The sequence below is a fragment of the Cajanus cajan genome, chromosome 5, assembly GCF_000230855.2.
Source record: "Cajanus cajan strain Asha chromosome 5, NIPB_CcT2T_4, whole genome shotgun sequence".
Taxonomy (NCBI): domain Eukaryota; kingdom Viridiplantae; phylum Streptophyta; class Magnoliopsida; order Fabales; family Fabaceae; genus Cajanus; species Cajanus cajan.
In genome coordinates, this window is record NC_138521.1 from 62,075,528 (window position 1) to 62,098,201 (window position 22,674).

Below are 22,674 nucleotides of genomic sequence, written 5' to 3' on the forward strand. Positions count from 1 at the left end.
ATTGATATGGAATAATAATTTAATATAATTGTCTAAGTATGAAAATATAAAAAAAAATTATGAAAAATTCAAGGATTATAAAACGAATTTCTAATTCAAATGACTAAATTACAAAATTATAAAAAGATGAAAGACTTAATTAAAGTTCTTTTAATTAAAGAACTTAATTAAAAATTTTCAAATAATTTAGGAACGAGTTGTGTACTGAACCTATATATAAAGTGGAGATTAAGTTACTCCAAGAATAACTCTTAAAAATATTATTTCACTCAATAACTCATGATATACATTGAATTTCAATAATTCAAACATTAAATTAAAAAATTATTAAATAGATAAATTACAAATTTTTGCAAGTTTGAAAAATATTTTATTATTATTACAAATTAATGTATAATTTTTTTTTGCAATAAAAGTTATTATAAAATAGTTTGAAAGCTATTTATGAAGTTTGAAAATTATTTGATACTTTATTACATAAATTCAAATTAATATATAATATATTTTTAAGAATAAAAATTAATTTAAATTTATGTAATGAAGAGTCAAATAATTTTTAAAATTTATAAAGTTAATATATTTGTATCGGATATGATTGAATACATTTCCAAAGTCAAATACCCTTCTTAGGATCAAATATCCTTTAAGGATTGAACACATACCCTTTATCAATAGGTACTTTTTGATTAACAATAAATGAAACATAAAATAATATCTTATATAAATTATTTTTGTCATTAATAATAAATAAATGTTTCTTTTATGACTCTTAATGATATATAAGGTATTATTCTCATATAAAAGGAGAAGACCTAAGGTACATTGCATCTTTACATTAATTTTCTACAACATTGATATCCTTTTTACTATTGTTTGAAATTAAGCATCACTCTAGGTACCTCATCCCACTTGAAGAATATCAGATCTTGTAAAAAAAGAATGAAAGTTCTCGACTTTTGACAAAGTTTAGAAAATCATAGCTTGAAAAAAAAAAGAATAAAGACTCTCGACTTTTGACAAAAATTTAAAAAATACTCAATTTTCAGTAAGTATACTGTTCAATAATTTTGAGAGTATCATTGTAGGTACCCATCCTACATGGAGGTTGTCAGAGCTTGTAAAAAAGAATGAAGGTTCTGACTTTTGACAAAAATTTAGAAAATACTCAAATTTTGGTAAGTACATTGTTCAATAATTTTTTAATTTAATAATTTGACTGCTGAAATTCAATGTATAACTTTTTTAGGGTTTAAGATTAGGGTTTAGAGAGAAAGATAAGAAGAAGAAAAAAGACCTTACAAATAATAAAGGATGGAAAGTTTTAAATAATATGCATAAAAAAGATTTATAAATATGTATAATTAAATAAGAACTTAATAAAAAAAGGTCATCATATTAACTTTTAACGATTTTTCATACGACTAGAAGCATATATACTCTTAAGCAATTAAAAGTGTAATTAACAAATGGAATAATTATATATATATATATATATATATATAATATTTTATATAAAAATTAAACAATTCAAATGATGTACGGACTTTGATGATTAATACATAAGAAAAAATAATTCATAATTTGTGAAATTTTAAAAATTAAAGAATAAAAAAATACGATTAAGTATGTTTTTAATTTATGATCAATTTGATTGATCATTATAATTAAATGTTAAAAAAATTATCTTTCATTGATAAAAATAAATAATTAATGTAATGTGATAATTGATCGTAGTAATTTATGTAATTATCATTTTTATATCATTAAAGTAATTATTTGAATTATGTATAATAAATTTCCATTTCCACTAGGATGCATGTGAGACAACTTTTCAATTAATTTAGGTAATTATTAGACTTTTTAAATAGGAAAACAAGATTATTTTAAATTTAAATAAATATATTATTTTAAAGTATATAATTAAAGTAATTATTTTCGCTACATTTGACTTCTTGGTACATATTAAAGTAATTGACATAATATCTATAACTTATAATAAAGTATAAAAAAGAATACATTATTTTGGTGTTTATTTTTTTAAAAAATAATTATATATATATGCAATTATTTTCTTGTATTTTACTCTTTTTACTCTTTTTTTAAAAAAATCTATTTCATTCTTAAAAGAGTGAAAAGAGTGAAATAGAAGAAAAGAAATATATATATATATATATATATATATATATATATATAAATAATATATATATAAATTGTGCACTCCATTAATAATAACTATTCATTTTAAAATATCCTTTTTTTTACAAGTAGCCTATTATTATTATATATAATTTAGATTTTATTAAATGAAAGTTTTATATATCGTTATAATTTTTCTTAATTTAATTAAATTAATTAATATAATTATTAAATCTATAATTAAAGTAATTAATTGTAATTATACACAATTATAATTATTTTATTAAATGTATTATTAAATTATCATAGCATATACATTTAATAAAAATAAATTATTAAATGAGAGTAGCATAAAAAAAATTAATAAATGAGACTAAATTACTGTATTAGACACTTATTTATTTAATTTAATATCTCCATAATTAAAAAGTTTAATTTAACTTTTTAATTTTCTAAAATAATGTAACATGCATATATTGGCTGAATTGAGAATAATTGCATTGAATTTTTGTAAACATGTCCCAATAAGAAAATTACAGAATTTAAGAAAATGACACAATTTATGCAATGTGGAGGTTTTTTTTTTTTTTTTAAATTAATTTATTTACTTTTCCTCAATTGGTTTATTGTTTTTGGTGTTGATGAGTCAATGAGGGTTGGATAGGCGGCTAGGGTTTTAACTGCAAAAGGCTTAAACCTCGCACTTGCCTCCCCTACGTTCCTTCCTCTCTTTTCTTCACTTTTTTTTTCTTTTATAAATAATGGTGATCAATGCCCCAGAAGATTCAACCTTTTATCATCCATCTAGTTTCTCTCCCAACATTCTCATCTGGGTCTTCCCAATTTCATGATTTCATCTTTCTCCCTCTCAGAATTTGGCCTCACTCCGTAGTCTCTCTTTTCCCTTTTTTCGCCGTTCAGCATTGATCATTTGATTAAATATTGCATTCGATTGAATATCAGTGTTTTCAGTTGATAAGGTTATTGATTCAGTTCATCATTTGGAACACAGCAGTGGCTCTTTAAGTCCATTCGCGAAGAATCAAATCAAAAAAGAATCTAAATTTGATCAAAATATCGCCATGAGTTTCTCTGACCATATTCCATCCTTTATGATGTCACCGCCGTCATTTTCAACAGACACAGATGCAATTGAAGTGAGGCTTCAATTCCCAATGAACCACGAAGCAATGGAGCCACATTCACCACAGGATCAACCCCCTTCCTTCAAGAGGGCAAGGACCTGTGATAACAGCCACTCCAATGCAATGCCATACCCTCCAAGAATGGTTCAGCACCCCACAGTTAACAAAGGAACCAGCCACATTTTCTTCAAGACCCGCATTTGTGCAAAGTTCAGACTTGGTGCGTGTAGAAACGGCGAGAATTGCAACTTTGCACATGGGGTTGAGGACATGAGGCAGCCGCCGCCAAATTGGCAAGACCTCGTTGGATTGCGCAACGAAGAACGGCAACAACCACCGCCGAATTGGGATGATGATGAAAAAATCATACATAAGATGAAGCTGTGCAAGAAGTATTACAATGGGGAGGAATGCCCCTATGGTGATAAGTGTAGTTTTCTTCATGAAGACCCTGCCAAGTTCAGGGATGATTCAGGGAGGTTCAGGGAGAGCATAGCTATAAGCATTGGAACTAATGGATCCCCCAAGTCCTATGGTGATGCCTCTAGTGTTTTAGAAAGCAATAGGGCTGTCAACATTGGCTTGAACTCCAATGTTTCCCGGGGGAATGTTAAGTCTACTTATTGGAAGACTAAACTGTGTATCAAGTTTGAGACAACTGGCCACTGCCCCTTTGGTGATGACTGTCACTTTGCTCATGGCCAAGCAGGTACTACAAACTCTCCCCTTTTGATTATTGGTTTTGGTTATACCATGTTTTTATTTGTTCTGTTTAATCGTATGAATTAGTTTTGTGATTTATCTTGGTTAGCTACGATGTTATTTTCTATAGTGTTGCTGTACTTGTTAGCGGTTTAATCTGCAAAGAGATTGTTGCCTTGTCATTTTCTGTAATGTTGTATCTCTTGTTAGTGATATGATATGCGAAGAGATTGTTGCCCGAACAGGATACTTATTACATACTCCAAAGCGTGCTATTTTTGTTGTTGTATTTGAGCATTTGGTATTATTTTGTGCAACAGATGCTACTTCAGTTTGAAAGTATTTGATCACTTAACAAGTGATGAATGTGTTTTTGTCTAATGCATATCCACATATGTCATATATGCACGAAATTCTGCATTGTGTATAAAACCCCTTGCTAGGAGTTTTTCTCTTATAAAAATGTCTTAGATTTCCAAGAATTAAGTGGTTGATCATCTCCATTTTGTCATTGACTATGATTACAATACTATTACTATTGTGATGTTAAAACTACTCTCACTTTGCAAAGTACAAGTTTGTTGCTTGAGTGAAGTTTATAGTAGTTTGATGTAATTTGTGAAAATTTTTATTGAGTGTGACCAGCAATTGCCACACTTAACTTATTAGACAATATAGCATGTCGTCGTGGTCTACTTGATTGCTTGTCTTTCAAATATATCATATGATTGAGACATTTCCTCTGCATGATTCTGAATGATCAATTTGTGATCTTCCCCTAGATTTCTACTGATGGCTTAGAAATTTGATTTTCTCTCAAAATATTTTGATGTAGTTTCTTGTGAACAATTTTAATTGCAAACAGATCTGCTTATTGTGAACAAAAAGTATACCAGAGAAGTGGCATAATTTAAACAATTAAAATTGTATGGCTCCCATTTTCTTCTCAGACTCCTAAGTACTTTTGTCTTGCAAAGCAGAGTTACATGTTCCCGGCGGTGGACGAAGTGATGCAGAAACTGCAGGTGCCAGTACAATTTCAACCAAACCTATCATTCCGACCATACCAAGAGCTACATCAGTTTCTTCTAATGATGCACCTTCTAGCCACCGAGCAAGTGTTCCTCCAGAAAATGAAGAGGAGCAGGGTAAGAAGCATTTACTCAAGTGGAAAGGACCCAAGAAGATCAATCGAATTTATGGTGATTGGCTTGACGATTTACCCCTTGTTGCCAGCTAGAGTGGGGACCTGAGTTCAAGTCTGTTCTCTTGAAAAAGAAACTGGAGATTGGATTCTCCCCTGCAGACAGAATTTTGAAAAAAGTGGTCACTGGTTGGTGTGATCAGTTCATAGATTTATTTGTTCTTATTCTTTGTCTTAATTGTTATAGTTTTCTTCTTCTTTTTTTAATTATTTATTAGAGATGTGCAATTTTCCGTGTACATCGGAATTTTGATGGATTTAAGATTTAAGCCACATTGGTGACAAAAAACCAAATTCTGAATGGTGTGGGATCTTGATTTGGGTTCAACAATTGTTAAAATTTCTGGACCCGAATCCAGGTCTTAAATAGGTTAAACTATATTATTCTATTTCTACTCATACGTGGAATATGATTATCTGATATTTGTTATATTTTGTTCTTCTGCAGTTCCGTCACACCATACGTTCTCCTTTTGTTTTTTCATGTTGGATAAAACTTATTGCATGTAATTAACATCAAACATAGACAATTAATAGAGAATTATTATAAAATCGTTATTTTATAGAGAATTGTAATAAAATTATATCTAAATATAATAAATTTAAATTAATTATAATATAAACCATTATTTTTTAATTAATACTTATTATTATACTTTATCTTTATGGTGTAATTTTCACACTTTAAATTCAAAAGATAAGGCTCAAGTGTTTTCGTAAGATTCACATGAAATTAACTTCTATTTTTTGATATATAAGAAATTTAGTAGATAGTGAATGTGTTAAAATATTTTATCAGTATTATTTTTTGAAAGTAAACATTTTCTTACACTTCATGTATGTGACAATTGAATTGGAACGCAAGTGTGTAGAAAACAAGAACTTATTGGTGCAAATGTAATTTGCAAGGTACCATATGTTTATTTTAAGGGCCACAGGTTATCTTCAAACATTCGAAGTTATGTAAGGCAGTAATTACCACTTTAGAAATTTAAACTCACATTGTCGTCCAAACCGACAAAATATTATTGGAAACTCGTGTAATTTCTGTCACCAAACATTGAAACGGAAGCTTGCGAATCTGATTCATGCTCCTCAAATATTGCCTGATTTCTCTGTGAACTGGTGCCCTTGGCCTGAACTGGTGTGGATTATTCACGTCTCTAATTGTTGGAGTTGATTTTCTAATGAATTTCCATGAAGTTGGCTAGATTTGTTCCATCATTGGTGGCTTGAAAACTATTGTTTCAGCAACCATGGACTTAACTGAATCTTTCATCTCCTTTTCCTCTTTTGCAGAGGAATCATTGCTCAGTCCATAAAGGAGCTCTGATATCATATAGAAATTTAAGGTGTGATACAAGTTACCCTCAAATTGATGAGGCCAAAGATCATATAGCTCAAACAAAGTAGAGAAGGGTAGAACCATAAAACTAACTCATTATGTAATTGGTTGATAAAAAAAATACTATCTTATTGTATAGACTATAGAGCTTTATATTGAGACTAACAATCATCTTTATAACAGAAAATCTAAAATATAAACTGGAAGCATTTTGTATAAAACTTGCTAAAATTAATTTGAATTTTTTATATAGAAAGAGGTGATACAACTTCTTTTATATAAGAGAGTGAAAAATGAAAAATGTTTAATGTGCCCAATGTGGGACTAAGCTACTAAGCTATGTGAAAATGAGCTTGGGTTGAACCAATGTGAGACTAAGTTTTCTCTGATACCCCCCGCAAGTTGGAGGGTGGAAAATATCTAACACTCCAAGCTTGGATAGGAGATAGAGGAAAGTCTTGGGAAGTCTAATAGCAGGATCCAATGGTGTAGTTGTTGGTTTGCAGTCCAAGAGAGAAGAGTCCTGCAATAAGTCCAAGCAATACCTCCTTTGTGAAAGGGTAATACCAGTTGAAGAGTGTGCAACCTCTAAGCCAAGAAAATACTTGAGAATTCCCAAGTCCTTAATTCCAAAGGTTGTATGTAATTGAGTTTTGATAGCAGGGAATGTATCAAGAGAGTTACAAAAAGAATTACATCATCCATATAGATTAACAACCCAGTGAAACAAGAGACACCAAATTTAAGAAACAAGGTATGATCAGCAGCTGCTTGCTGGAAACCAAGTTTAAGAAGAAAAGCATTATTTATATCTAGCTGGTGAAGATGCCACTATGTGAGGCTGCCAAAGCTAAAATGACCTTGATTGTTGTGAGTTTTGCCACTGGTGAAAAAGTATCCAAATAATCAAGCCCTTCCACTTGATGGTAACCTTTAGCAACCAACCTTGCTTTATATCTCTCAATGCTGCCATCAGATTTCCTTTTTATTTTGTATACCCATTTGTTTCCTATAGGAATAAATCCAGGTGGGAGAGGCACCAAGGACCAAGTGCCATTTAGCTAAAGAGCAGTGATCTCTATAGCCATGACTTGTTTCCAACAATCATGCTTACTGACTTCGTGGTAAGAGGTAGGCTCATGATGATGGTCAAGAGAAGAGCTGTAAATGGCATGTGAAGGGGATAAACTAGCAAGAGAAACAAAAGAGTGAATAAGATAGAAACTACTTGACTGATGCTGCTGAGGAATGATGGATGAATTACATTGATAGTCTTGCAAGTAGGATGGTTTGGTTTTGTGTCTGGTGGATTTTCTGACAGGTGGTGCAAAAGGTGAATTAACTGTTAGAGAGGAAAAAGGTGTGAGTGAGGTGTCTGATTGTGAATGGTCAGAAGGAGGATTGTTTTCTAATGGAGAAAGTAGAGTTATGGGGTTAGCAAAATCTATAGGAGAAGGATTAGTGTGAGGTACTGGAATGCAGATAGGCAGAGGATGTTTATTTCTTGATGTTGTGGCACTTAAAGAACAAGGAAAAACAAATTCTTCAAATACAACGTTCCTAGAAATAAACAATTGCTTTGTATGCATATCATAAACCAGAAAACCTTTTGGTATGAGATTTATAACCAACCAAAATGCATTTATGACTTCTATGATCAAATTTGGATCTATGAGCAACAAGAGTTGAAATGTAACACAAACACCCAAAAACCTTAAGGTATGACAAGTCAGGTTGTTCATCATATAAAAGTTGATGAGGAGAGTGTCCTCCCAATAGATCTATAGGAATTCGATTGATTAAATGAACATGACCAATAGCTAGGCTCCAAAAAGTTTTAGGTAAGTTTGCTTGAAAAAGAAGGCTCCTAGCAACATTTAAAATGTGTTGGTGCCTTCTTTCAACCCTTCAATTCTGTTGGGGGGTCTCTACACAAGTAGTTTGATGTATGATTCCTTTGTCCCTATAAAAGGAAGCAAGAAAGAATTTAGAACCATTATTTGTCCGAATTGTTTTGATAGTAGTATTGAACTGAGTTTCTACCATTTGAGTAAAACTTCTAAGATGAACTTCTGTTTCAGATTTGTGTTTTAAAAAAATCACCCACAGATACCTACTATAATCATCTAGAATGGTTAGGAAATATTTATGATTCTGTATGGATTTGGTTTTAAAGGTCCCCCAAACATCTAGATGTAATAAATCAAAAGGTTTGGATGCATTATGTAAACTATCTGAATAAGGGAGTCTTCTTTGTCTAGCAAAGTGACAAATGTCACATATATGTCTTTTATTAGAATTCTGTAAGTATGGATACAAAGAAATCATTTGATTCATTTTTGAAAAAGAAATATGTCCTAGCCTAAAGTGCCACAAAACTGTATTAGGAAAAGAACTGGATGTAGCTTCTGCTAGGTTAGCTTGTGTTTGATGCTTGGAAACTTGCATGAAATATAATCCATTCAATGCCTCAGCAGAACCAATCATCTTCATAGTTGTCAAATCCTGAATATAGCAAACATGTGGAAGAAAGATAACTGCACAATTCAGTCTTGTGGTGAGTTTAGAGATTGAAATGAGGTTAACAGAAAAATTTGGCAAGTAAAGCACATGTGACAAAATCAATTTATGGTTGAAATGAATTTGGCCAATGTGTGAAGGCACAACTATGTTCCCATTAGGGAGTTTAACAGTAATAGAATAATCAGTGAGAGGTTCTAAGGAAGTGAAGAGTGATTTATCTGAGCATATATGATCTGATGCTCCAGAATCCAATATCTAAACATTATGTTTACTGGTATGAAGAGAAAAGACAAAGGACTTACCTGAATTGGAGGTGGTTTGTGATTTTCCAGGCATAGAATGGGTGGAACTTACGGCTGCTATTTGAGTGTTTAAGGTATTACCAAAGATGTTTGATTGTTGAAGCAAATGCATGATGTTTTGATACTGCTCTTTAGTCAAGGACACATGATCTGATGCATCATCACCCCTCTATTGAGTTGTCCAAACCTTCACCAATAACATGATTTGAACTATAATTCTTCCTTTTAGAGCCTCTTGGATAACTGTGCTTCTTATAACAGACTCCCACTGTATGTCTTGTCTTCCCACAATAGCTGCAAATTTTGAAGTTTCCTCTACCAGTAGAACCATTATAACCTCCTCTACCTCTACCAAAAGGCCTTTTGTTTTCTGTTGCATTAAATGAAAACTTGTGTTTCCTCTATATTGCCACTAGAACCAGAGTTGAGCCTTCTCTCATGTTAAATAACAAGTGAATAAGTCTTGTCTATATCTAGAAATGGCTCCATCATGAGGATTTGAGTTTTTACAACCTCAAACTCATCATTCAAGCCACTAAGAAATTTCATTATGTAGTCTTCATTTTTGCATATTTTACCATTTTTACGTGTCTCACAGAGGCATGCAACAACACATGTGCAGTCAGGAAGAGGCCTGTAATTTTCAAGTTATTCCCACAAGATGGTGATCTCTGTAAAGTATTTTGTCACTAAGTTACTACCTTGCTTCATTGATGCTAATTCTTGTTGTAGCTCAAAGATCCTCACTCTGTCTCCTTGAGCAAAGCGAGTCTTTAGCAATTTCCAAGTAACAGCTGGGATCAAAACTGGTAGGCATTGGCATTGTGCCATTGACGAATTTGAATTTATTTTTGGATATGAGTGAACGTTTCATGGCTCTCGCCCAACTATGATAGTTCTTGACCAAAAGTAGAGGAGTAGTTAAAGACATGGAAGGATTTTCACCAGGATGTATGTAATACACACTCAAAGGATCAAGTGCTGGATTTTGTGGAAGCGTGACAGATGATCCTGCACCTCCTCTATGAGACCCCCACTTCCGTTTTCCTTTTCTCCCCCAACCTTCATCACTTTCACTCACTCTCCACTCTCACTCATTCTTTTCTCTCTAGCTGAAGAGGTGATTCCTTGAGGTTCATTTTCTCAACCGCAAGCTGTGTGGAGTTAGCTGGAACCGGAGACCATTTTCTCTTCTCCTCTTACGTTGTTCAAGCTCCTTCTTCTCCATTCTTTGCGATCTCGAAGCTCGGATTCTTCACCGAGGTAAGGGAAGTTAGGATTTTGTGCTGGTTGTTGTTGAGTGAGTTAGAAACTCACGGATGGGGTGATTCTTGAGGAATTGATGGCTGTGTTTGAAAGATTTTTGTTTTCGGGGTTTCGGGGTTTGATGAAAAATTTGGGATTTTTGGTGATTTATGGTTGCATGTTGGAAACGTTTTGGTTTTCATGTTGTTGGATGAAATGTGGTTATTTGGATGGTTTGCATGTGTTGGGAATTCTCTGTTTGCAGGTTATTGTTCAAAAATGGAGGAGGGACTGTGTTTCTGTCACAAACGGCTGAGCCGTTTTGAACGGCTGAGCCCTTTAGAGGTTGCGTGACAGGGGAGAGTTTCTGGAGCAAAACGGCTGAGCCATTTTAAAGTGTTGAACGCTTTTGAAACGGCTGAGCCATTTTGAAGGGCTGAGCCCTTTGGGGGCAAAGAGCGAGGAGAATCCCTGGAGGTAAAGCTCCGAGCGCTTTGGAGGCGCTGAGCGCTTTTGTGCTTTCAGAATTGGACTTTGTAGTCTTCATAAAAGTAGTATCCTTGGATGTTAGCTTTCCAATGGCGCTGGAATCACTCAAAAAGGAGTTTTAGAACTCTAGATATGGCTGTTTTAGTGAAGAGGGGTCGAGCTGCTAGCTTTGTTTATAGCTGTTGCGGTTTTTATCATTTTTAACATGGTAGATGAAGGAATTAGGACTTGGTGTCTTCATGAGAGTTGTAGGAAATCTTCTTATATTTCATATGAGATAAGGATGAGTATGGTAGGAGTAGTATAACTCCTGATGCGCTGTTTTCTGTGAAGATTGCCATTTCATATTTAGTGATTTGGTTAAGTTGAAGGTTGTTTTAGGTGCTTAGGTTGATTGGTGTTGTTTGGGTGGGTAATTTGATAAGATAGATGAGTTGTAAACAAGGTGGATGAGCCGTATTATGTGTAGAATATGCTGTATGTTGTATATGCTGTTAATGATGTAATGCTACGCTGTAATAGATATATATATATATTGTCGTGCTGAGCTGGGCTGTCATGAATGATTTTCATGTTGAATTAAAATATTGTTGTACTATAGATTGTTGAGCTGAGTTGTGAGTAGTAAGCTGTGTTGTATACTACCTAGCTGTGCTAGGATGCTGATATTGATGTGTTGCACCGAGCGCGGCCCTTGTCGCGCTGGGCGTGAGACTCCTTGGGAGTCTCTGCCTTGTGGGCGCTGGGCGCAATTGGTATTGCGCCAGGCGCGAGTGAGCCTTGGGCTCTCTGGCTGGGTCCCGCCGGGCGCGGGCATGCTTGCGCTGGGCGCGTTGGACCCCTGGTGCTCTCTGGTTGTACTGCGCTGGGCGCAACTACGAGGGCGCCGGGCGCGGAGATGAAATTTTACTATATGCTGGTTAATGTTCTTTTATGCTGAGTTGAGTTGAAATGGATGAATATGATGTGATGACTAGTAGATAATGTTGTTGATGATGTTGAACTGTATCAGATGAATATTGTTGTAAGATGTGTTGATGTGTTGTAAGACGATGTGTTGTGATGTAAAGTTGTGTTGTGTTGTATGTTGGCTGAGATGCTGTAGGCCGTAATGGCTGAGTTGTTGTAGGCCGTAATGGCTAAGTTGTTGTAGGCCGTAATGACTAAGTTGTTGTAGGCCGTAATGGCTGAGTTGTTGTAGGTCGTAATGGCTGAGTTGTTGTAGGCCGTAAGGCTGAGTTGTTGATCACTAAGACTAGAGGAGTTGTTTTCAATATTTACCTCATCCCATTGTGTGGATGTAGCGGCTGTGGTGCTCTTCGAGCCCAATTTGTTGAAAACCCTCCCTGGAAAGCTAACCCTTGGAGTGGTAACTTGTTGTTCTCCTCTAGATTCTTAGTGGTCCCGTGTGTGGGCAAGGTCGAGGCACACGTGTACAAAGCGACCACGGTATAGGGGGCAGGTCGAGCTATATCGATTACAAGCGACCAATACTAACTGATATGCGTGACGACGCATTATATGCTATTTGCTGATTTTGCTGTACAACCGATGAGATGTATGCTGACGAAGTATTGATAGTTGTAGTTGCTCATATTACTTAAAATCTTGCTATATGTTGTTCTTTTTATACTAGCTTACCCTTTGTTATTTCCATGTGGTTGGACTGCGATGATCATACTATGTATGGGAGCAGAGCAGGGATAGGTAAGTGGCTAGTGGTGAGTCTGCAGCTGGCAAGTGGAGCCGACTTTAGTAGATATTTTGTTGTTTCAGCTACTTGGTGTAGTAGCTTGGTTGTATTTTTGTACATTTTGAATCTAGTCAGATTTAGACCATGTATATATGTATATTCTAGACACTATATGTATGCACTTGTTCCTTTCTGTCCGGTTTTCAGGTGTACTGTGTTGTGTGTAGTGACCAGCTGGGTCGTTACATCCTCCTCCATTGAAATTGTTATTCCCCCTAGCCATAGTAGCAAAGAATCACCAGCCGGGTCGTTACATCCTCCTCCATTGAAATTGTTATTCCCCCTAGCCATAGTAGCAAAGAATCACCAGAGCTCTGATACTATAATAGAAAATCTAATATAAATTGGAAGCATTTTATATAAAACTTGCTGAAATTAATTTGAATTTTTCATGTAGAAAGAGGTGATACAACTTCCTTTATATAGGAGAGTGAAAAATGAAAAATGTGTAATGTGCTCAATGTAAGACTAAGTTTTCTTTGATACTTTAAAAACTAACTATTTTTAACAAAATCACTCAAAAACTCATCTAAACAAGTTTTTTGAGTTTTGTGACTTTTATTCTACACTTCTACAATTTATAATTACTAGTTTATAATAAAATAAAATATATAATAATAACAACATAATTTGATAGATGTTTAATTCATTTATTGTTAGCGGATTTGTAAAGTACACATTTGTTATATAAAGGAATGTTAGTTTATATTTGAATCAATTAACATCCTTCAAACTTTTTAACCCAATATTATAATTCTTTTTAGTGAAAAAAGACACTTATAGACTATCCTATCCAAATAAGTTAAAAATTACTTCTAATAAAAATTGATTTTTTATGATTGTAACTAAATATAAATAAGTTTATGTTGTTGTGAGATTCTCTTAAAAATAAATCAGTTTTTTTAAAACTATATTTTTTAGTTACAAACTGTTGAAATAATAATTTAAATTTTTTATTTCAAATCTCTAAAATATTACCAGGATCTTAATTATAAATAATAAACTAATTTTTCTTTAGTCCTAATTATAAACAAAAATCATTAATTTTTTAAATTATTCAAGAGTAAATTTTCTATACTCTTAATTAATTACTAACTTTATTTCTTATATATTCACTTATAATTATATAAATATAATACTCACTTAAAACAAAGGGTGTCTTTGAAATAAAATTTAAACTTGTGATAAAATTAATTAAAAATAATTAACTTAATTATCTTTATTGATATAATTTGTTTATTGATATAATTTGTCGTATATTATTCATAATTAAAATAATATCTATTATCATTTAGACATAAAAATATATGCCAAGTTGGATAGGCAATAGTAAAAAATTAAAATAAAAATATGTGAAGTTAGTATTTTTTTTAGGCAAAAATATATTTTTCGTCTCTTATATTATCTATTAGTGTCAATTTAATCTCACTTTAATTAATTGAATCAATTTAGTCTCACATCTTTAAGATGTATCTCAATGTTTGACATTCTATTTTTTCTGTTTAAATACTTAACAAATCTGATACGTGTCATGCCCACGTGTCATGTTATCATGTTACGTGACATGACATCATGACACGTGACATGACACATAACATGACATGTGACATGGTAGGTGGCATGACATATAACATGACACATGACATGACACGTGACATGGTAGGTGGCATGATACATGACATGACACGTGACATGATAACATGACACGTGTTAGATATGTTAAATATTTAAACGAAAGAAATGGAAGGTTAAACATTGAGATACATTTAAAAAATGTGAAACTAAATAGATTCAATTAATTAAAATGAGACTAAATTAACACTAATAAATAATATAAAAAACGAAAAATGTATTTTTATATTTTTTTATAAGCACGAAGGTAAATCTGCATGTCAAGTTGGATCCGAAACTTCAGTCAAAATAATCTCATTTTGTATTTTGATTTTTTTTTTTCGTTGTTTGAATGTAGCCAAGTCATAAGTGGGACCAGAAATTGGCCAAGTGAGACGTGTCATTACCATTGACAATCTTCACCACCTACCTTTGTTAGTCTCTTCTTTGACCCTTCACCATGGAACCAGACGTTGAAGAAAATAATCACCGCAATTGTTAAATACATTCTATATTTTTAATACAATTCAACATAATTCACTCAACTTTAATAAAATCCTCTCACAAATTTAAAGCAGGATTTCTTTTTCTTTTTTTTCAACGCAGTCACCATGTCTATAAACTTAGAGTTTCATGCTTTCGCCGGCAATCCTCAAAGCTCCAAATTCTCATTTTCCGGTGACACCCTTTCACCTTCTGCAGCTCTCAAAACACTCAATGCGCGAATTACTCTAAACAATGCTGATTCTTCTCCTTCCCCCAGTTTCAAGGTGCTGGCTTTCAGAAACGGGAGGCCCTTGGCTTCTTCTGCCGCCGGCTCCGGCGACTCGCCGCCGATTTGGCGTCTGGGTTGGCTCGGCTTGGACGATCTCAGGGGTATTTTGGACAATTCTAGGTCTGGTGCCGAGTTGAGTGTGGACTCGTTGGTGTATCTGAGTTCGAGTGCAGAAAACGACGCCGTTTACTGGGCTATCGATGTTTCCGATGAGGCACCTGAATTGGGTTACAAAGACATGGGGTTGTGTTTCGTGGAGCTTCGAACCCTCATGGTGGCTACCGACTGGTCGGATTCGCAAGCAATGGGGAACTTGGCTATTGCTGGTCAAGTAAGTTAATTTTGTAACACCATAAATATTCAATCCAATTTAGTTTCTATTGCTTATGAATCTATAAGATACGATATTGCCATAGTTTCAATAAATGGTAAGGATAGATTCTCTTTAATATTTTCTAAACACTTTTTTTATTGACGAAAGTTCAATAAAGGTTTTATAGAAGCTTCTTGTCATCATATAATTATCAGATTTAGGTTGGTGGTGCATTTTGGAGGGTGAAGTTCGTGGTAACAATTTCATAATTTGTTTAAATTTTTAAAAAATTTGAAAATTATTTAATACTTCGTTTCATTAATTTAAATCAATGTATAAAATAATTTTCAAATTTTTTTAAAAGTTTGTAGATTTGATCAATGTGTTAAAAACTTTAAATTCAACTATTGTAATTTGATGTAAAACATAAGTTATTGAACTGAGTAAGTCTATCTTGAAATAAACTGATTGCTCCTCATAAAACAATTTTATGATTATCCGTCAATATGAATTACTGAAACAAAGTATCAAATGATTTTCAAATTTTCTAAAAATTTGCAAACTCGATCTATACACTAAAAACTTTAAATTCAACTATTGAACCATTGAAATTTGATGTAGAACACGACTTACTGAACGGTAGACTTATTTCTAGACTAAACAGATCCCTCCTTATATATATATATATATATATATTATAAATAGTAAGAACTCTTGTGAGAAATAAAAATTAAAATATTGGCTATTAAATTATATTTCAACAGTCAAGATTATCACTTCAATCTGTGACTATTACTCTGTAAAATGCGTAAGTCAAATCATACAATACTGTCAAAAAGAAAAAATCTCCGTTTGTTCGGCTGTTATCAAATTATTATAATTGTGAATTAGTGTATGGTACTGGTGGAGCAATGTTAATGCAACTTCCTAATTGTTGGGTTTGGCCTGGCCAGGCTAAGGCACTGCTAGAATGGCATAATGTTTCACGATTTTGTGGACGTTGTGGAGAGAAAACAGTCCTAATGGAAGGTGGGAGACGGAAACAATGTTCAAATGATTCATGCAAACAGAGGATATATCCACGTGTTGACCCGGTTAGTTGTCTTTTGTTCTATGTGTTGATATCATAAATGGATGATCAAGTGTTCGCTCAAGTATTTTTTGTTCACATGATCTTATGTAGGTGGTCATCATGCTCGTAATTGATAGAGAGAATGACCGTGCTCTTTTGGCTAAACGATCAATGCCTATGCCTCGATTGTATACCTGCTTATCAGGTTTCATGGAGGTGCATTTCTTGTCAATTCTAAACCTTTTCATTTTGTAGGGACTCAAAAGGTTTTCTGTTATAGCATGAAACACCCTAGTTTATTCCTGCTAGCTACCATTAACTGTGACTGAATATACTGGAAACACATTTGAATTTATGTACAATAATAGGCAATGGTCATAATATTTCATTTTTATAAAATGAAAATTTTCTGTTTGTGTTACTAAAAACCTCCCATTTACGTAGTCTGGATTTCTAGAACTTCCACTTGTTCTTTTAATTTGTAATTATTGGGATGCTGACATGGGAAAGATAATTAGTTTGTATGCTCTTGTTGCATTTAGCCGGGAGAAAGCTTGGAGGAAGCTGTGAGAAGAGAAACATGGGAAGAGACTGGTATTGAAGTGGGAGACATTGTATATCATAGTTCTCAGCCGTGGCCTGGTATAAACTATGCTACATCCTAATGTTAATTTAATTCTGTGCTTTTATAATTTAATTATTTCTCTGTTGTTTGCATGAATAACATTTGGGGTTTCCAGTTAATAACTGCCTTGTTAAGAATCTTATTGGTAATTTGTGCTATTTGAATATGTTTTTAATTACTTTTATAGTATTTATTAACTACGGGTGTACACAAATTAAGTTAAAAGAACTAGTTATATCATCTGCTATTTATTTCTTACAAACCTCTTTACGCAAGAGCCCTATACGTTTAAAGCATAGACAATGTCACATGCTCACCCACCTAATGCTAAATTCATTTTTTTTTATTAATATATATATATATATATATAAAGGGCCGAACTCTAGATCACTTGATTATAGAGGTTCTGATATCATGTCAAGAACCAACTATCTTAAAAGTCTACGCTATTAGGTAAAGACTTGTGATGGTTTAACATTAACATCTCTAACAATATAACTCATTTACAATAGAACTTGATTCAGTCAACTTTTTTTCACCACACTTTAATTGCATAGTTGCATGTGGCTAATGGAGAATGTGAAATTGTGAATGAATTCTTCTATATAAATTAATTGCTGGTAGTTCTATGGTGATTTGGATATGTACAAAACAACTTAAATCAGAGTTACATGTAGGCATCTTTCGGAAGTTAAGAATAGGTGAACATGATATAATGTAATGAGGAATTAACATAATTTTATATGTATTTTACTATTTTTCTTATCAAATTTATTATATTCCTCCCTTTATTGTTTCTTAATAAAACAATTTCTGTTGTTTTTGTTGCTAGTTGTACCAAATGGCATTCCATGCCAGCTGATGGTTGGGTTCTTTGCATATGCAAAATCCCTAGAAATAACTTTGGACAAGAAAGAGTTAGAAGGTACCTTGACCTCCCTTGTATTTCCTTGAATTTAGCCCTGATGCTCTTTTCCTTTGTTATTTCCCATTTATTTATATGCATGACTTAAAATGGTGAGTTAGTTTGTAAAAACCTATTTGTGAGATAGACTTATGTACAACATGTATGTGTTATTGGAGTGGATGAATACTCATTGTACATGTGTCAGACTTTTGTTGCTGAAACTTCAGCTGCACCATATCCATACATATGGTCAAGTATTTTCGTTTTGAGTTATGAACTTAAGTAGATATTTTTGTTATCTCCATTTCTTTTGCTTTTGCTTATTGAATATGCAACAACTGATTCTGCAACTTGCTATTCTAGATGCTCAGTGGTACAGTAGAGAAGATGTAAGAAAAACATTGACGTTTGCCAAATACAAGCAAGCCCAAAGAAATGCAGCAGCAAAAGTGGAGCAAATGTGTGAGGGACTAGGAAAGAATCCAAGCTTTGCTTCAGATCTCAACGTGGAAAGTGCTGACGAACATGCTCCAATAGTTGTTCCTGGACCCTTTGCAATAGCCCATCACCTTATTTATTCTTGGGCCTTCTCAGATCATAATGTAGTAAATGGTGTTGAATGCAATTCAAAATAACCTATCGGTTCTACAACAAATTTGAAGGGGTGGCTGAAATTCTCTTCAATGAAGCTTTGGAAATAAAATTTATGTTATCAGTGTTGTATATCTTTTTATCTCCAATAATATAGAAGGGATCTAAGCCGGTGATGGGATTTTCCCATCAAATTTGTTTTAGTGATTCTATAGTCCTGGAATTGAAGAGCTCAACTTTTGATTTTGCATTATTCGTTCATGTACAATTCATATTCTTTATTATGAATGAACTTATTAATATTTTACAAGATTATCTGCTTTCTGCTATGGTTTCACTCTGTTTCTTTGATTACCTTGCAACTGATGTTAATCTAGTGTTGGGAGTTAGTATTTAGTAATGCACTCTTCTAGTGCCTAACTTACTATGCCTAATGCAGGCCACGTGATTTCTTTGCTTGTATGGCCGGATTCCCTCATGCAAGGATAGTATCAGACATTTTTTGGAAGTTCCGTTTTGGAGAGTTGTTGAACTCCAAAATTCAAGGCTTCTTATGTTGCGGATGAAGGTGGAAGGAGAATCATGCATTGCGTTCCAACATTTTCTAGCTTTCTAGTGATTGGCAAATGTCATTATTTCAGAATGTGGTATCCTGCTATATCTAAGAGACATAGAATGGGTATCCTCCGTTACATTAAGTGATTTTATGACAAAATCAAAACTCGAATAGTTGCCAAGGAACTATCGAGAGATTTTTAGTGCATACAAACTAAGGCACGCCAAAATCTGCAACATATTCAACAAGGTACCGCAGACAAGCTACAGCTATCAAGTTATCACTGTGTTATTCTCGCAAATGATGTAATACTAATTTTCCACACCAAACTACACCGCAATTTATCTTTTTATTCTTCTATCTAACAAAGAAAGGAGCAGTGCAGAGGAGAAGTTCTATCTACATTAAGCCGTACTCTTCATTTTTTACAGAAATGCTCCAATCATTATGCCAGGCTTTTGGAAAAAAGGAATACTAAAATTTGTTGTGTACCTTTGCTGTTGTTTCTGCCCAATGTATAGTGGACCTGGCCAAAGCATCCATGGGGTCTACACATTTCCTTAGAAGAGGGTCATTGTGAGGGAGAACCCCCAGTAAATCATCAGATGCCAGAAGCACCACGTTCACTGCCCTGACCAAAAGAACATGGATTGCAATTCTCAATAAATTCCTTGCTCCTTCTACGTCCTTTCTGTACATTGCCTCCATTGCAGGACCCAATACATGTTCCTCAGTTGCTTTGTCTAGCAACACTACTTCAAATCCCTGCAGATAAATTTTTCCACAAAAAAAAAAAAAAAAACCCTGAATCTATCATATCAACAAAAATACTGAAAGCAACCAATAGTATATTATTGATTATTGAACTTGCAAAGTGTATAGAATTGGATTACTAGTTAGTTGTTATAATTAACACGAGTCATCATGAATACCTGACTTTGAAGCTTCTCCTGGTAATAGCTAGCCACAAAATTTGAATCTGTAGTCAGTAGTCCAATTCTCACAGTCCCTGCAGCATGAATTGGCTTCAACTTGGCGTTCTTGAGTTCCATGGCCACACAATCACCAACATGGAGAAAGGGTAGGGAACTATCCTCAGAAATTTCACTGTGCCATGCATGTGAGAGATGGCAAGGCATGGCCAAACCCCGAGCTCCAGACTGCTGAAGAAAGTCCCTTTTGCACCGCAAATTCTCAATCACCAGCTCCTGATTCAATTTGATTCGATCAATTCTGGTCCTTGCAGAAGGGAGGGGACCACGCAATGAAAGTAATTTGCTTAACACAGGATCACTGGAAACAACAAAAGGTGGACATTCTTTACCATCTCTTGAACCCCAACAAGCAAGCTTTTCCAGGAAAATCAGAGTTGATAGAACTGATACCCCTCCTATTACACCAATAGTGTTTGGTTGGCTTAGTAGGGGACCAGAGCTTTGACATATCACAAGGGAAGTACCTGGTTCCGCATAGTTTCTACTCTCATCAGAAGATAACTGTAAAGCTGTGCTTGAATTTGTTCTCGCTCTGCACCATGTCTGAGTCCTCTTTATAAAGTTATTACCACTCAGTAATAATGAAGGGTGATTTAGTGTCTGCAAAGACATCACTATGCCCCTTTCTAGCATCTCTAATATCCCAGTTTCTCTGGAACTTTTATTTCCACTCTGAATTACAAACATCTACTCTAGATGTTCTTTCCAGTTTCCACCAGTTTTATCATCATCATCATCAGTGAAAAGTTGACAAGTGCCGATGATAGTTTTGTCACAGTCACATCACTAAAATCAAGGACCCTGTTGCTGGGGCCTTCATGGTTTCAGTGTTTGGCGAATCTTGGAGATTTTAAAGCCGTATATGCAAGAGCACAAACTGACATCGTTTTCTATGGGAGAGTCCCAAAACAGGATCTCTCACTAGAGGACAATAATTCAAATAACCACAGTGGATCTTATATATTAAAGTATAAGGTCTTATTGTTATGTAGTAATTAATTGCAAGTAAAATGCAAAACGGTAGGAAGTAACTAACAAGTAACAACACGACCCTCCAACACTGCCAGAACCTTACATAGCCCATATCAAATTTAATAAGAGTCTTTCGCGAAATCAACCTAGTTATCATCTATAGTTTGTATTTTAGTGGCTCCAGAATTGTATGCTCTTATCATCTGTATTATATTACACCCTCCGTTTTTTTTCATAGTCGTTTTGTCAAAATTTGTTGTTTTTTTTTTTCATTGTCATATTACTAAAATTAATGAGTTATTAATTTCTTTCTTCCATTTTTACTCTTAATAATTAATACATGTTTCTTGAACAATGTGTGTATTTATTTTTAATGTCTACCTAATTTTTCTCTAACTACTCACATAAAGTTAATGTGCATTTATAAGAGCAATATGTTCTCAACAAAATACTATAAAAAAAACATAAAAAAAGGGACAACTATTTAATGGAGTAGTTCAACAGTCTAAAACATGCAAAAAAAAATTGAGGGTAAAATAGGAAAGTAAGTAATAAATATTTTTGAAAACTAAAATATCAATGATTTCCTTAAGTTCCATGCAAAACCTTAAACCACTATAAAAAAAAACGGAGGGAGTAATTATTAATTTTCTCCAAGTTCCAAGGCTAGTTCACTGTAAACCGTTCAGAAGATATAATGGTCGATCCATGAAAACTACTGCAACTTGGAATCTTCGGTTACATGTGATATGTCATTATCATACTGAATTATTAGATATTATTTGTTTCTTTCTACAATTGCATGGAAAGCAATGAATGCTTGACGCCCGTGGTTGGTGTCCAGTGTTTGATGAAATCTGAGGCGTATCAAGTTCATGTGCCAAGCCAATCCTTCCAGTGTTTGTTCCGTGTGCACTAGCCTATGAATTTGGTTGTTTTCAACTAAAAGGGAAGAATTATTTGTCTTATGTTCAATGGTTGTCCCAGCACCCCATTGCTACTCATTAGCTTACTATATATTGAGAGAGAAATATTTAAACATCTATATAAATCTTATTAATTATTATACCATTTAATATTTTTTTTATTAAATATATATTTTTCAAAATTATAATTTAATAGTTAGATTAAAATATTCATATTTAATTAAAATTTATTCAACGATGTCTAGTTATTTGATTAAAATATTTTAGTTATATAAATAGGTGTTTCAAAGGTATATATGTCTAAACGAATGAGGGTCCAAAAAGTTGGAACCTTTTTACCAACTTACAGTTGGTTTCGGTACCTGGACTTGGTAATTGCATGGAGGCGAAAGAGGAGCGAGGGGGATGAGGTTATTGTGTAGAAGTGTGAGGAACATGGGATATGAACTTGTTTGGTGCGAGTGAAAAGGGAGTAGTGAATATATTT

The 22,674-nt window shown here is 33.6% G+C and overlaps 3 protein-coding genes across 3 annotated transcripts; 2 read left to right on the forward strand and 1 right to left on the reverse strand.

Moving 5' to 3' along the window:
• The first annotated feature begins 2,791 nt into the window (after positions 1–2,791).
• Positions 2,792–5,619, forward strand: LOC109812131 (Zinc finger (CCCH-type) family protein). Its single transcript, XM_020376018.3, has 2 exons — positions 2,792–3,990; positions 4,964–5,619. The coding sequence occupies exons 1-2, from the start codon at positions 3,219–3,221 to the stop codon at positions 5,221–5,223; spliced, it is 1,032 nt and encodes a 343-aa protein (XP_020231607.1). The 5' UTR covers positions 2,792–3,218; the 3' UTR covers positions 5,224–5,619.
• Positions 5,620–14,885: 9,266 nt separating this feature from the next.
• On the forward strand, positions 14,886–18,991 carry NUDX19 (nudix hydrolase homolog 19). The gene is made up of 6 exons (XM_020375987.3): positions 14,886–15,561; positions 16,497–16,637; positions 16,727–16,831; positions 17,158–17,257; positions 18,073–18,165; positions 18,511–18,991. Exons 1-6 carry the CDS (start codon positions 15,067–15,069, stop codon positions 18,780–18,782), a joined length of 1,206 nt encoding a protein of 401 aa, XP_020231576.1. The 5' UTR covers positions 14,886–15,066; the 3' UTR covers positions 18,783–18,991.
• Positions 18,992–19,405: 414 nt separating this feature from the next.
• On the reverse strand, positions 19,406–21,210 carry LOC109812114 (uncharacterized). Its single transcript, XM_020375988.3, has 2 exons — positions 20,227–21,210; positions 19,406–20,059 (listed from the first exon to the last, which is right to left on the reverse strand). Exons 1-2 carry the CDS (start codon positions 20,974–20,976, stop codon positions 19,769–19,771), a joined length of 1,041 nt encoding a protein of 346 aa, XP_020231577.1. The 5' UTR covers positions 20,977–21,210; the 3' UTR covers positions 19,406–19,768.
• Between the last annotated feature and the right edge of the window lie 1,464 nt (positions 21,211–22,674).